The sequence below is a fragment of the Myxine glutinosa genome, chromosome 5 (assembly GCF_964187855.1).
Source record: "Myxine glutinosa chromosome 5, kmMyxGlut1.1, whole genome shotgun sequence".
In the NCBI taxonomy this organism is placed as follows: Eukaryota; Metazoa; Chordata; class Myxini; order Myxiniformes; family Myxinidae; genus Myxine; species Myxine glutinosa.
In genome coordinates this window covers 190,969,533-190,982,038 of record NC_136265.1, presented here as the reverse complement: position 1 = coordinate 190,982,038, position 12,506 = coordinate 190,969,533, and the positions used below count along the sequence as shown (strand labels likewise).

At 48.0% G+C, this 12,506-nt stretch overlaps 2 protein-coding genes across 3 annotated transcripts in view; both read right to left on the bottom strand.

Annotated features, from left to right (window-relative positions):
• Positions 1–684: 684 nt before the first annotated feature.
• LOC137426570 (uncharacterized) lies at positions 685–9,765 on the bottom strand. 2 transcript variants are annotated; one of them, XM_078779302.1, is made up of 3 exons: positions 9,383–9,765; positions 8,915–9,003; positions 685–8,616 (listed from the first exon to the last, which is right to left on the bottom strand). In XM_078779302.1, the coding sequence occupies exon 3, from the start codon at positions 4,104–4,106 to the stop codon at positions 2,403–2,405; it is 1,704 nt and encodes a 567-aa protein (XP_078635428.1). In that variant the 5' UTR covers positions 4,107–8,616; positions 8,915–9,003; positions 9,383–9,765; the 3' UTR covers positions 685–2,402. The 2 variants fall into 2 exon arrangements, with proteins under 2 accessions (XP_078635428.1, XP_078635427.1); XM_078779301.1 differs by having other exon boundaries at positions 685–4,097.
• A 147-nt stretch (positions 9,766–9,912) lies between these two features.
• LOC137426569 (serine/threonine-protein phosphatase 2A 56 kDa regulatory subunit alpha isoform) overlaps positions 9,913–12,506 on the bottom strand; it is a 98,700-nt gene continuing 96,106 nt past the window's right edge. The window contains exons 11-13 of the mRNA XM_068115201.2: positions 11,276–11,403; positions 10,360–10,461; positions 9,913–10,227 (exon numbers count right to left, since the gene is read on the bottom strand). Coding sequence (XP_067971302.1) covers positions 10,131–10,227; positions 10,360–10,461; positions 11,276–11,403 — 327 coding nt within the window. The 3' untranslated portion in view covers positions 9,913–10,130. The remainder of the gene's footprint in view (positions 10,228–10,359; positions 10,462–11,275; positions 11,404–12,506) is intronic.

The window sequence follows — 12,506 nt, the reverse complement described above, 5'->3', positions numbered from 1 at the left end:
TCACAACCAGCCCCCCCATAAACCTCACAACCAGCCCCCCCCATAAACCTCAACATCCCTCACAACCAGCCCCCCCATAAACCTCAACATCCCTCACAACCAGCCCCCAATAAACTTCAACATCCTCACAAGCAGCCCCCCATAAACCTCAACATCCCTCACAACCAGCCCCCCCATAAACCTCAACATCCCTCACAACCAGCTCCCCATAATGCCGTGGATGGAGGTTTGGGGGAGGATGGGAGGGATTGTGAGTGGGGATGGGAGGGGTGATGCATGCAAGCCATTGCTGATGCTGGATCTGATTGAGACTGGGCTTTGTGGGCAGGTGTGACTCCGATGGACCGCGAGGGATTCCGGGTGCTGGGGGTATGGGGAGGGTGAGAGTGCAGGGCCGTGGCTGGGTTCCCCACGGCAGTATGGAGACGGGAATGACGCGTGGTGTGCGCGGCTCTGTAATGGGCGTGTGTGTTGTTGGGACAATGGGATGGATGGGATGTTGAGGTTTATGGGGGGCTGGTTGTGAGGATGTTGAGGTTTATGGGGGGCTGGTTATGAGGGATGTTGAGGTTTATGGGGGGCTGGTTGTGAGGGATGTTGAGGTTTTATGGGGGGCTGGTTGTGAGTGGTGTTGAGGTTTATGGGGGGCTGGTTGTGAGGGATGTTGAGGTTTACGTGTAAGTGTGTAATGGGTCGGGTCCGGGTGGCACTGCGGGGTAGACCGTGGTGATGCCGAGAAATGTCGGGGTGTCGACCCTGATGGCAGACGTGGGTCCTGGCAATGGGAGTGGGAGTGAAGCAAACGGAATGCGATGCCGTGTAACTCATGTATGGTCCAGACTCTTGTGTGGGCTGTGCTGTGGGCCCCCGGGGGGGGAGGGGTGGGGGGGAGAGGGGAGGGAGGAGCCTTCAGTGGAATGAAGAAGGGGAACAGGGACACGACGGAACATCTTGTGTTTATAAAAAGAAGAAAAATATCTCAAGAAAAGAGTCACAGGCCTCCTATAGGTGAAACCCTATACCTGTGCGGCCACTCCGAGTAGCAGGAAAGTGCACTGTAAAAAATAATGACTGCACCTTGTCAAGCGAGGTAAACATCACCTTGCGAAGAGACATGATTATCTACCAAAGCAAGCTGAAGGTGTTAACTGTCTCACCACAATCAAAGACAATATTCCAGAGGAGAAAACTACAAACGGAAACTTGAGATTGTTGAGGAGAAGGAGAGAATCCTCCAATGCAACATGTATTCCATACATGAAGCATGGGGGAGTAAAGATAAGGGTGAAATATCCAACAACAACTGGGAGAATGACAAAAGGGCAGGAAAATACAAAAAAAAAATTGGCCAGAGTGGGGATAGACAAAGAAGGCTCATTGGAATGGATAAGAAGAGGTGAGCTCAACTTGGATGGCGAACGAATCGTAATAAATACCCAAGATCAAGGACACTACACCACTGGATTAACAAAAGATGGCGGGACTGGGCCAGGTGGACAAGTGTCGATTCTGCAAGTCAGAAACAGGAAGTACTAGTCACCTGCTCTCGGGATGCAAAAAACTATCAGAACAACTTTACACACAACAACACAACAAAGTATGCAAAGCGATTCATTGTCATATCTGAAAATTTTTTAACATCCAGTTCCAGAAAACTCGTGGAAACCCGAAACAAGGACAATCATTGAAAATGAGGACATCATGATCACGTACGACCTGATGATTCCATCGAGCGTGAACATAGAAAACAAAGCATTGGGTCCGGCCGGACATTGTACTCGGGTACAAAAAGGAAAATACAACATTGATGATTCAGATATCAGTACCCGGTGATTTTGGCCTAAACAACGGAGAAAATCAAGAAAATGACCAAATACCAGGACCTCAAAAATGAGGTCAAGAAATCTTGGAAGCTGAAGAGCTTCAAAATTGTACCAGTGATAATTGGAGCAACAGGAATGATGAAGAAGAAACTCACTGAGATTTTGAAAACCATTCCCAGGGATATTGCCACAAATTAACTACAACTGGAGACAATCCGGGGTTTTGGTGACGATCCTGGAAAGAGTCCTTGGAACAAAACTCTGAAAAAGTTGAACAACTTGGTCCATGAACCGTGATCCTTTACTGAAGAGGGGGTGGATACTTTGGGTCCTGGGAGGACTCTGTTCCACACCTGAAACCCGCAATGGAGATAACAAACGGCACGCATACATGCACACGCACGCGCGCGCGCACACACACACACACACACACACACACACACACACACACACACACACACACACACACACACACACACATTTTAGCAATCGATGCAAAATTCTAGTATAATATACCGTGGGACCCCGCTATTCACAGGGAACATTCCTGGAAAATCCCGCAAATAGCGGTGCATTGTTTCAATGGAAAAAGGGGGGGGGGGGGGGATAGGTTCCCAACTCGTGAAAATCTGCGAATAGAGAGGACCAAACTGTGAATGGCGAGGGGAAATCCGCAAATGGTGAGGCAAATCCCGAGAATGTCGACGATAATCCGCGAAGGTCGATGCAAGTCCCGCAAATGGTGAGGCAAATCCGAGAATGTCGACTAAAATCCGCGAAGGTCGATGCAAGTCCCGCAAATGGTGAGGCAAATCCGAGAATGTCGACTAAAATCCGCGAAGGTCGATGCAAGTCCCGCAAATGGTGAGGCAAATCCCGAGAATGTCGACGATAACCCGCGAAGGTCGATGAAAGTCCCACAAATGGTGAGGCAAATCCCGCGAAGGTCGACGATAATCCGCGAAGGTCGATGCAAGTCCCGCAAATGGTGAGGCAAATCCCGAGAATGTCGACGATAACCCACGAAGGTCGATGCAAGTCCCGCAAATGGTGAGGCAAATCCCGAGAATGTCGACGATAACCCACGAAGGTCGATGCAAGTCCCGCAAATGGTGAGGCAAATCCCGAGAATGCCGACAATAACCCGCGAAGGTCGATGAAAGTCCCGCAAATGGTGAGGCAAATCCCGCGAAGGTCGATGACAATCCGCAAAGGTCGATGCAAGTCCCGCAAATGGTGAGGCAAATCCAGAGAATGCCGACGATAACCCGCGAAGGTCGATGAAAGTCCCGCAAATGGTGAGGCAAATCCCGCGAAGGTCGACGATAATCCGCGAAGGTCGATGCAAGTCCCGCAAATGGTGAGGCAAATCCCGAGAATGTCGACGATAACCCACGAAGGTCGATGAAAGTCCCGCAAATGGCGAGGCAAATCCCGCGAAGGTCGACGATAATCCGCGAAGGTCGATGCAAGTCCCGCAAATGGTGAGGCAAATCCCAAGAATGTCGACGATAACCCACGAAGGTCGATGCAAGCCCCGCAAATGGTGAGGCAAATCCCGAGAATGTCGACGATAACCCACGAAGGTCGATGCAAGTCCCGCAAATGGTGAGGCAAATCCCGAGAATGCCGACGATAACCCGCGAAGGTCGATGAAAGTCCCGCAAATGGTGAGGCAAATCCCGCGAAGGTCGATGACAATCCGCAAAGGTCGATGCAAGTCCCGCAAATGGTGAGGCAAATCCCGAGAATGTCGACGATAACCCGCGAAGGTCGATGAAAGTCCCGCAAATGGTGAGGCAAATCCCACGAAGGTCGCCGATAATCCGCGAAGGTCGATGCAAGTCCCGCAAATGGTGAGGCAAATCCCGAGAATGTCGACGATAACCCACGAAGGTCGATGCAAGTCCCGCAAATGGTGAGGCAAATCCCGAGAATGCAGCCGATAACCCGCGAAGGTTGATGAAAGTCCCGCAAATGGTGAGGCAAATCCCGTGAAGGTCGATGACAATCCGCGAAGGTCGATGCCAGTCCCGCAAATGGTGAGGCAAATCCAGAGAATGCCGACGATAACCCGCGAAGGTCGATGAAAGTCCCGCAAATGGTGAGGCAAATCCCGCGAAGGTCGACGATAATCCGCGAAGGTCGATGCAAGTCCCGCAAATGGTGAGGCAAATCCCGAGAATGCCGACGATAACCCGCGAAGGTCGATGAAAGTCCCGCAAATGGTGAGGCAAATCCCACGAAGGTCGATGACAATCCCGTGAATGTATGCTGCGGCATTGTTTCAATGGGGAAAAGGGGAATACGGTATAGGTTTCCAGCGGTTCCTGATTCATAGAGGAGATTTTTTTTTAAGTTTAAAATGTTATTGATCGCAAATGCGCATGATTACAGTTTCATACAAAATGCTTACAAAAATTAAAAAATTAAAAAATTTCGAAAACACCAGTTACCATTTCCAATTTATTGAAGGATTGCACTTAGTTTATTAAAAGTGCTTAACCATACCATACCATGAAAGTAAAAAAAACACAACATCTTCATGTACCGTTATAAAAATTTTCTTTTACAAACACACGGAACTTTTCAAATGATGATTATGATGATGATGGTGGTGGTGATGATGAATTAAAATCCCAATAATTCCTCGAACTCCGAGGATGACCCAAATGATAGTCCTGCAAAGTCGTGCACTGAGGAAGAGGCAGCAGTTGAGGGTGTTGGTGAAGACGCTGGTGAGGACACTGAGAGGGTGGCAGGAGAGGAGGGTGCTGATGGTCTTGAGGTGGAGGGAGCAGGGTGAAAGAAATGGGTAATGGAGAGCTGCCTGGCAGATTGCCGCAGGTTTTGATGCAGCTCTTTGTAGGGGAGAAGCAAATTATCCAAGCCCCTCTTGAACTTGAGGTACCTCTCCACGACTGGGTCAGCATCTTCCAACCTGTCGACAAGGGCCCGCGTGTCCTGCAGCAACTCTCCCAGGAACTGGACTGTGAGGTTAGACCTTGGCACCTCTTCATCACTGTCCGCTTCCTCCTCGGAAACCGTTATTATGGCCTCCAACTCCTCCTCGGTGAGGTTGTCGCCATGTGAGGCAATGAGATCCTCCAACTCCTCAGGCTGCATGTCATCAAATCCTTCCCGTCCCAACTGCCGTGCCAACCCGACAATCTCATGCCTCTCCTCAGTGTTATCGGGAAAGCCAGTAAAGTTTCTGAATGCTTGGGCCACAGGTTGTGCCGGTGCGCGTTGATGGTGGAGGGTCTCACCTCATCCAGCGACTCCTTGATGGCACCAATGCAGTGGGCAATGTTGAAATCCTTCCAACACTGCCCGACGGTGAGCCCTGGGTAGGACTCGATTGCATCCAAAATGCGGTGGAAAGGTGTGACGGGTGCAATACGTTTTAAACGTTGAAATCACGCCTTGGTCGAGTGGCTGGATGAGGGAGGTGGTGTTGGACGGCAGGAAGATCACCTCGACATTCGGGTGAGCCACATCCAGGTTCGCGGGGGGGCCAGGAGTGTTGTCCATGAGCAAGAGAACCTTGAACAAGGTTTTTGCCCACCATGTACCTCTCCACCTGAGTGACTAAACAATTATGGAACCAGTCCAGGAAGGTTGCTGCCGTCACCCAGGCTTTCCTGTTGGCCCTCCAAAACACGGGAAGAGTTTGCTTGTTCTTGCCCTTGAGAGCACGCGGGTTCAGGGAACAGTACAACATCATGGGTTTCATCATGAGTTCCCCTTTTCAGGTTGCACAGAGAAGAGATACATGGTGTTTGGCAGCCTTGAATCCCGATGCTGTCTCCTTCGAGAGGAAAGTTCTCGTGGGCATCTTTATCCAGAAGAGGCTGGTCTCGTCAGTGTTGAACACCTGCTCTGGGAGGTATCCCTTCCTTTCGATCAGCCTCGTGAGTTGAGCAGGGAACGCTTTTGCCACCTCGTGGTCTGCAGAGGCACGCTCCCCTGAGAGCTTCACATTTTTGAGACAGTCCCTCTCCTTGAAACGATGGAACCATCCCCTGCTTGCAGTGAATGAAGTCGCGCTGCTTGTACAATCATCGCTCGGCGTATCACTCGAGCTGGCACCACCCGCGCCAGCGCCAGACAGATGACTGTAAATTCGTTTGGCTTTTTCGCGAAGGAGCAGTCCACTCAAAAGCATATTCTTCTGCGTGTTGTCCTCGATCCATAAGAGTGACGAGCCTTCTCCATCCTTTCTATGTGGACTTCCCGGACATGGGTGACCACCTTCGTACTCGATACAGCACTCACTGAAATACTCTCACGAATCGCCTTCTCGTTCTTCCGTATGTAGCGAACGGTGGATTCATTGTTGCCGTAATGCCTGCCCACAGAGGCCGCACGCTCCTCTTGAAAGCCGGTCGAGCAGCTCCACTTTCTGGCTCAGGCTCATCACTTTCATCTGCCTCTTGGTAGTCGACACATTCCAGCACTGGTCTTGTGCTTGGGAGCCATGATTGAACGATGAGCAGAGCGAGAGTCAAAAACGCAGGTCAAAGCAACGGAATGAGAACAATGATCGAGACCCACGACACAGTCTGTATATGTAGGAATGCGAGCATTGTGGGCAGCTGGGGGAGGGGTGAATACTCTGCCCATTGTTTGTGGGGGATGTTATCGGATGATGCCGTATTGAGCCTATCTGCTAATTTCAATAATATATTTAATGAAGCATTCGCATTCTATAATTCACGGTGATGACATGTTTACGCAGCTGATGGAACATCCCCTGAAGCTTTTTCATTGTGCAAGATCTCTGATGATACTTTACCATAAATTGCAAACTGTAATCGATTTAATGAAGCGCTTGCATTCTATAATTCGTGGGGTTGACTTGTTTACACATCTGATAGGCTATCCCGCGAAGCTCGCTTATAGTGCAGCTAAAATTCACGGCCGCAAAAGCCATGAAAATGCAAAGCACACAGCAGTGAATGTATAAGCAGGTCATGCTCGCGGCTCGTAGATGTTTTTTTTGCATATGTCCAGCTGCATTATGCATGCATGGCTGGTGAAAGATGGGTTTTATAAATACCGTACCGTATGTCAAGCTAACGGCTCATGAAAAATTTAGTTTTCTCTAATATAATTGTTGCATAGATCACGCTCAATAAATTTCAAACTGATCAGACTAAGCATTGTGCCTGTCAAATTATGACGTCATAATTATGGCACCAATGATGTCATCGTTAACAACACCTATTCCCCATATGAAGTTCTTTACAATTATCAACTTTTCACTTTTTCCAGAGTGGTTGTGGATATAGAGGTGCAACATTTATCGTTTTTTCCAAAATGGCGCCTGTACCACATGACCTATGACGTCATGGTTATCATTAAAATATTCTACAGGAGCTGGTGCTCCGATGGTGAAAATCTCGTGTCCATCAGACCAACAGTTGCTGAGAAAAAAATAATTAATAATGATCAGATAAGTGTTGTATTTGTTGATTTTATGACGTCATAACGAAGGCACCGATGACATCATCATTAACATATCTATTCCCCTTGGGGAGTAGTTGACAATGAGCCAGATCCAAATTTTTTCCATGGAGTGGTTTCAGAGATATAGAGGTGCGAAGGTTTTCCAAGATGGCACCTGTACCACGTGACCTATGACGTCATAATTATCATTAAAATATTCTACAGGAGGAGGCGCTCCTACCGTGAAAATTTCGTATCAATCGGACCAATAATTGCAAAGAAAAAAGAATTCATACCGATCGAATTATGACGTTATAATTAAGGTACCGATGACATCATCATTAACATATCTTATTCCCCAAGGGGAGTACTTGACAATGAGACATGTTTAAATTTTTTCCATGGAGCATTTATGGAGATATAGAGGTGCAACTTTTTTCGATTTTTCCAAGATGGCGCCTGTACCATGTGACCTATGACGTCATTGTCATTTAAAAATTATACAGGAGCCGCTCATATTCTGAAAATGTTGTGTCCATCGGACGAAGTAGTGCAGAGGATTTTTTTTTTCCATACTGATGAGATCAAGCGTACGTTGTATAGGCGGAGGCACTCCTATGGTAAAATTTCATGCCAATCGAATCAACGGTTGCCGAGAAAATGAATTTTAAAAATGCAGACACGAACGAACGCACGCACGCAAGTACGCCACACATACGCACCCGAATGCTTAACCCTGCTTTTCGCTTCACGAGCGCATGTTATTAACCAAGCTGGCCATGATCACATGAGGCCCTCCCGCAAAGTTCAAAGTTCACTGACTGGTAGGGATGACAGGTGGTATTTGGGTACAACGTGTTCGTCTACGATCCTTCAGGCCTTGCACCAACCCATATCGTTAGGAGTCTTTGCAATACAAGCAACTGTGAGAAATCAGCGCTTTGAGCGAAAGTCGTCTAACTCTCGTGTGCAGAGGCATATCCCTTTCTCTCAGGTACCTTTCCAAGTATTTTCGGATTATTTTATAACCTTTGTGAGCCATTTTAGTTAACAATCTTTATCGAGCATGCACGGAATACAGAAACGTGCCCTAATAAACATTTCTGCTGAGGGGTTCTGCGCATGTGTGCCGAGCATTGTGGGACAGATTACGTCATTTTCTAAAGTCCCATATTGGTGGACGTTAATGATCCCTTGGTGTCCTTTGAGACAGGTAGGTGAGCTATCGCCGGTACCCTGAAACAAGTTACAAATTCCTACCTGGACTGTCTTCTTCTTCTTTTAAGTTTTATGGCGTTTTCAGAGCCGCAATGCTCTATACACTCCACGCGCCGAGACATAACTGTGGTGAAAAGAAAACGTAAAATAAAAAATGGAGGTGATGGGAGATCCATAAAACTATATGGATCTCCCGCTTGCTTTTAAAAAGTTTAGGACTGCCTTGCACAGTCAAGGGTGCTTCTGGTTTAAATGACCAAAAATGACCAAAAATGACCGGCAGATCAGACATACCGACCCCCGCCTCTCTAATGATTTTAAATAGGAGCAACCTGGGTCCATCATATAAGCGGCATTCCAGAAAGAAGCGAGTTAGTTCTTCAGGTTTCCTACAGGTGTCGCAGGTCATGGTAGGGTGATACCTGGACTGTGGGCAGCAAGTGGTCTGGTCTTCTTGGAGGTTCCTGGACACCAGGTATCACTCCCTCGCTTGCTATCTGGGCAGCAGCTTCTGCAGCATAAACAAATCGATCATTCGATTCAAAAGGTTCAGGTGAACGGCCTTCCTGGGATGTGAAAGGCAACCATTCCTTTGAACGGCCTTTGAAATACAGTTCAATAAGAGTTCCACCAAAGGGCGACCACTTGTATACACCACCATTTAAAGCAATTATTAGAATGTGCGACGATTTTGTTACCCGTTCATAAACAGGAAAAACATTCAAAGCTGCCGAGGAGTCACGAACAAACACAAAACAAAGAGCTCCCATTTGAAAGGCAGAAGTATTTACTTCGTATAATACAGAACATACCCATTGGTTTTGGTGAAGTACAGTAATGATGCCAAAAAAAAAAGAGAAATAATAATAATAAAGCAAAGTGCCACCGACCCTGATAAGCGGCATTTACATTCATTTGCAAGCATGGTAGGACGGTTCGTCGGACGATCCAAATCCTCCCCATCACCGCCACCGTCACCGCCGTAGCTTATCTTTCGTTTCACCTTCAAAATAAAACAACAGTAATAAAGCACACTACTGTGTTAGTAAGATACGGTTTGTTAACTTGCTCTTTAAAATCGTAGCCGTTTTGAGAACACTTTTACAACGCAGAGACGAAAAGCACCAAGACATCGGAGCGCCGTGGGAATGCTTGCAGTTCATCCGCACGAAAACCTCTACAGTGACACGCGTGCTGATGGTCGAATGTTAAACTTGACTGGATTTCCACGAAGCAAAATAAAAAGCCTCCGACGTCCCAACGAGGGACGTGCGAAGAATCGACTCGTTCCCAGGCACTCTACCCTACTCGCGCCGTAATCACATGCCAAGCTCCTTTCATCGCGCCGCGACCATCCCGTCTGCAAGCGAAGTGCGGACGAGCATCACGTGTCTCCATAAACTGTGGACATAACAGTCTGTGAAAATCTGGAGAGTGTACGCACGCTCTCTCTTTATTCAGGATGATCACAGAAATACAGTAGCAGTGTGGTGTAAGAATATTGCTTGGTTCTACTGCCTGGCACTGTGGAACGTCAAGCACCACTTCCAGGAGCAGTACAGTGGAGGTTCCTTTTTTTTTTTTGCTATATGTGGTGCTTTTGAGCCACGGGAGAGCACCGAGCGGGCCGGCCGAAGGTCACTGGATGGTCTCCTTGTTATGGTGAGAACCTTCCACCTGCAGCTTTTCCAGCCTCTTCCAAAGTTCGTCTCTCTCTTGTTCTTTCTTCTTTTCACTGTCGGAATAACGCCGATGAGTCAAAATGTGTACGTCAGTAACACGTGCCACGTCCGCAGGTAACAACAACAACAACAACAAAAACGCAAGATTTAATGGTGCGGTTGAGGCGTCGCCATTTTGTGCCTACCGCTGCCTTTCGCTATTGTATGAGGCAGTGAGCTCTCCGAACAGCTGACCGTTCATGTCCATCATGGTTTTCATGACATTGTAGACAAGGCCGACGATGGTTCTGCATGAAGAGAAAGAGGAAGCAAAGCACATTTATCGAACGGCACACCGTGTGTGTCCATATCTATCTGCCGGGGTGTGTTCATATATTTTTTTTGGATACAACATCGAGGCTCATGAAAGAGCTAACTAACATCAATCACAAAAAAGAAAGAAAAAAAAAAGGACACACAAAACATACAATAAAGGGAGCGGGACACAAGATGGGGAGAGATAGGGAAGCACACAAGGACAACAGCAGAGAACATGGACAACGGGAAATCTGTGGGAGGGAGAGGACTTGGGCGGAGGAGGCATGGGAAGGGGGGGAGGAGGCATGGGAAGGGGGAGGGGGGGAGGAGGCATGGGAAGGGGGAGAGGGGGAGGAGGCATGGGAGGATGGGGGGGGGGGTGGGAGGAGGCATGGGAAGGTGGGGGGGGGAGGCATGGGAAGGGGGAGGGGGGAGGAGGCATTCGGGGTGGGAGGAGGCATGGGAAGGTGGGGGGGGGGGGGGAGTAGGAGAGGTATAAAACACATGGACACTGCCAGAACTTCCAGGAAAGAAAGAAGTTGGTATTTCAAAAAAGTGGATCTGGGGTGAATTAGCGGGGGTAGAAAAGATCAAGGTTTTGGATGCGGGAAGATAAGAGATGGTGGTGAACAGCTGTTTTAAAGACCTGGAGTGAGGAGTGCGATTGAAGAGAGTGAGGGAGTTTGTTCCAGAGGCGGGAGAAAGGAGGAATGAAGGAGTTCTTGAAAACTTGGTAAAAGATATAAAGGTAAAATGACCTTGTTGGTAAAAGCTAAAACACAGAGGCAAATAATGTTTGCTTACTGGTTCCAGTGCTCCTTGGAGACCCTGTAGAGGCTGCCAAACATGATCGGCAAAACGATGTTCGAGTTTTCATCGACGAGGCTCAGGATGTACTCGTTGTTCCAGAAATAAAGCGCCCTCTCAGCCACCTGGGGAGGATGTGACGGTGAGGGATAGAAAGAGTTTCCATTAGCCGAGCAACCAATCTTGTGCTTTAACGAACGGAAAAGGGCACTTCCGGAAATCAGATACCATTCACTTTCAAAAGAAACAAAAGTAATCTTCACTTTCAAAAGCGGCTGCGGTGACCCGTTCAAAGTTATGTTCTCAGGGATAATTTGATTTCGCACATGAATATGAACGCCTGTTATGCAACGTTCATGAAGAAAAACGGACATCTTGCTCGGAAACGCCGTGTAAGAGTTTAAAAAAGACGTGCCATGTCTTTTTTCTGAAGACTGCAAGGGGTATGAACTCTCTAGTTAGAATGAGTTTACCTCGATTAGTCAGCATCCGATATAATACCATAATACCAAGTGGCGCAGTGATGGTTTGTGATGCTCGGGTCAAAGGTCAAAAATATCGCCCCCTTTTAGGCAATGGCATTATCAGGAATTCCTATTTGGGGGGTGGGGGGAGGGGGTGGAGGAGCATATGAAAGAGCTCTAAGCTTCCCCAGCGGGCTCAGCAGCATTTATTTATTTATTGTTTTGTATACAAGATCGAGGCCCATGTAAGAGCTAACATTGATCACAAAAAGACAAACTGACACATAAAACATATGATAAAGGGAGCGGGAGAACAAGATGGAGAGCAGGGACATCGGGAGATCAGTGGGAGCGAGAGGGCTTGGGGGGAGGAGGCATGGGAAAGGGGGGGGAGGAGGCATGGGAAAGGGGGGGGGAGGAGGCATGGGAAAGGGGGGGGGGGGAGTGCAAGAGGTATAAACCACATGGACAGCTCAGACTTCCAGGAAAGAAGTCGGTATTTCAAAAAAGTGGATTTGGGGTGAAATTAGCGGGGGTAGAAAAGATCAAGGTTTTGTATGGGGGAAGATAAGAGATGGTGGTGAACAGCTGTTTTAAAGACCTGGAGGGAGCAGTGGGATTGAAGAGGGTGAGGGAGTTTGTTCCAGAGGCGGGAGAAAAGAGGAATGAAGGAGTGAAGGTGAGCAGAGAGTCTTGATTTTGGCAGTTTTACCATAAAAGGGTTGCTGGCAGATCTTGTGCGACCTGTAGGAATATTTGGGGGA

Coding starts and splice junctions, on each gene's coding strand:
- LOC137426570 (XM_078779301.1), bottom strand. CDS start 9,455: ATGGGGAGGATTTGGATCGTCCGACGAACCGTCCTACCATGCTTGCAA. Junction 9,004..9,382: donor TGTAAATGCCGCTTATCAGG/GTCGGTGGCACT, acceptor TTTATGCTGCAG/AAGCTGCTGCCCAGATAGCA. Junction 4,098..8,914: donor ACTTGCTGCCCACAGTCCAG/GTATCACCCTAC, acceptor ACAATGCCGCAG/CATACATTCACGGGATTGTC.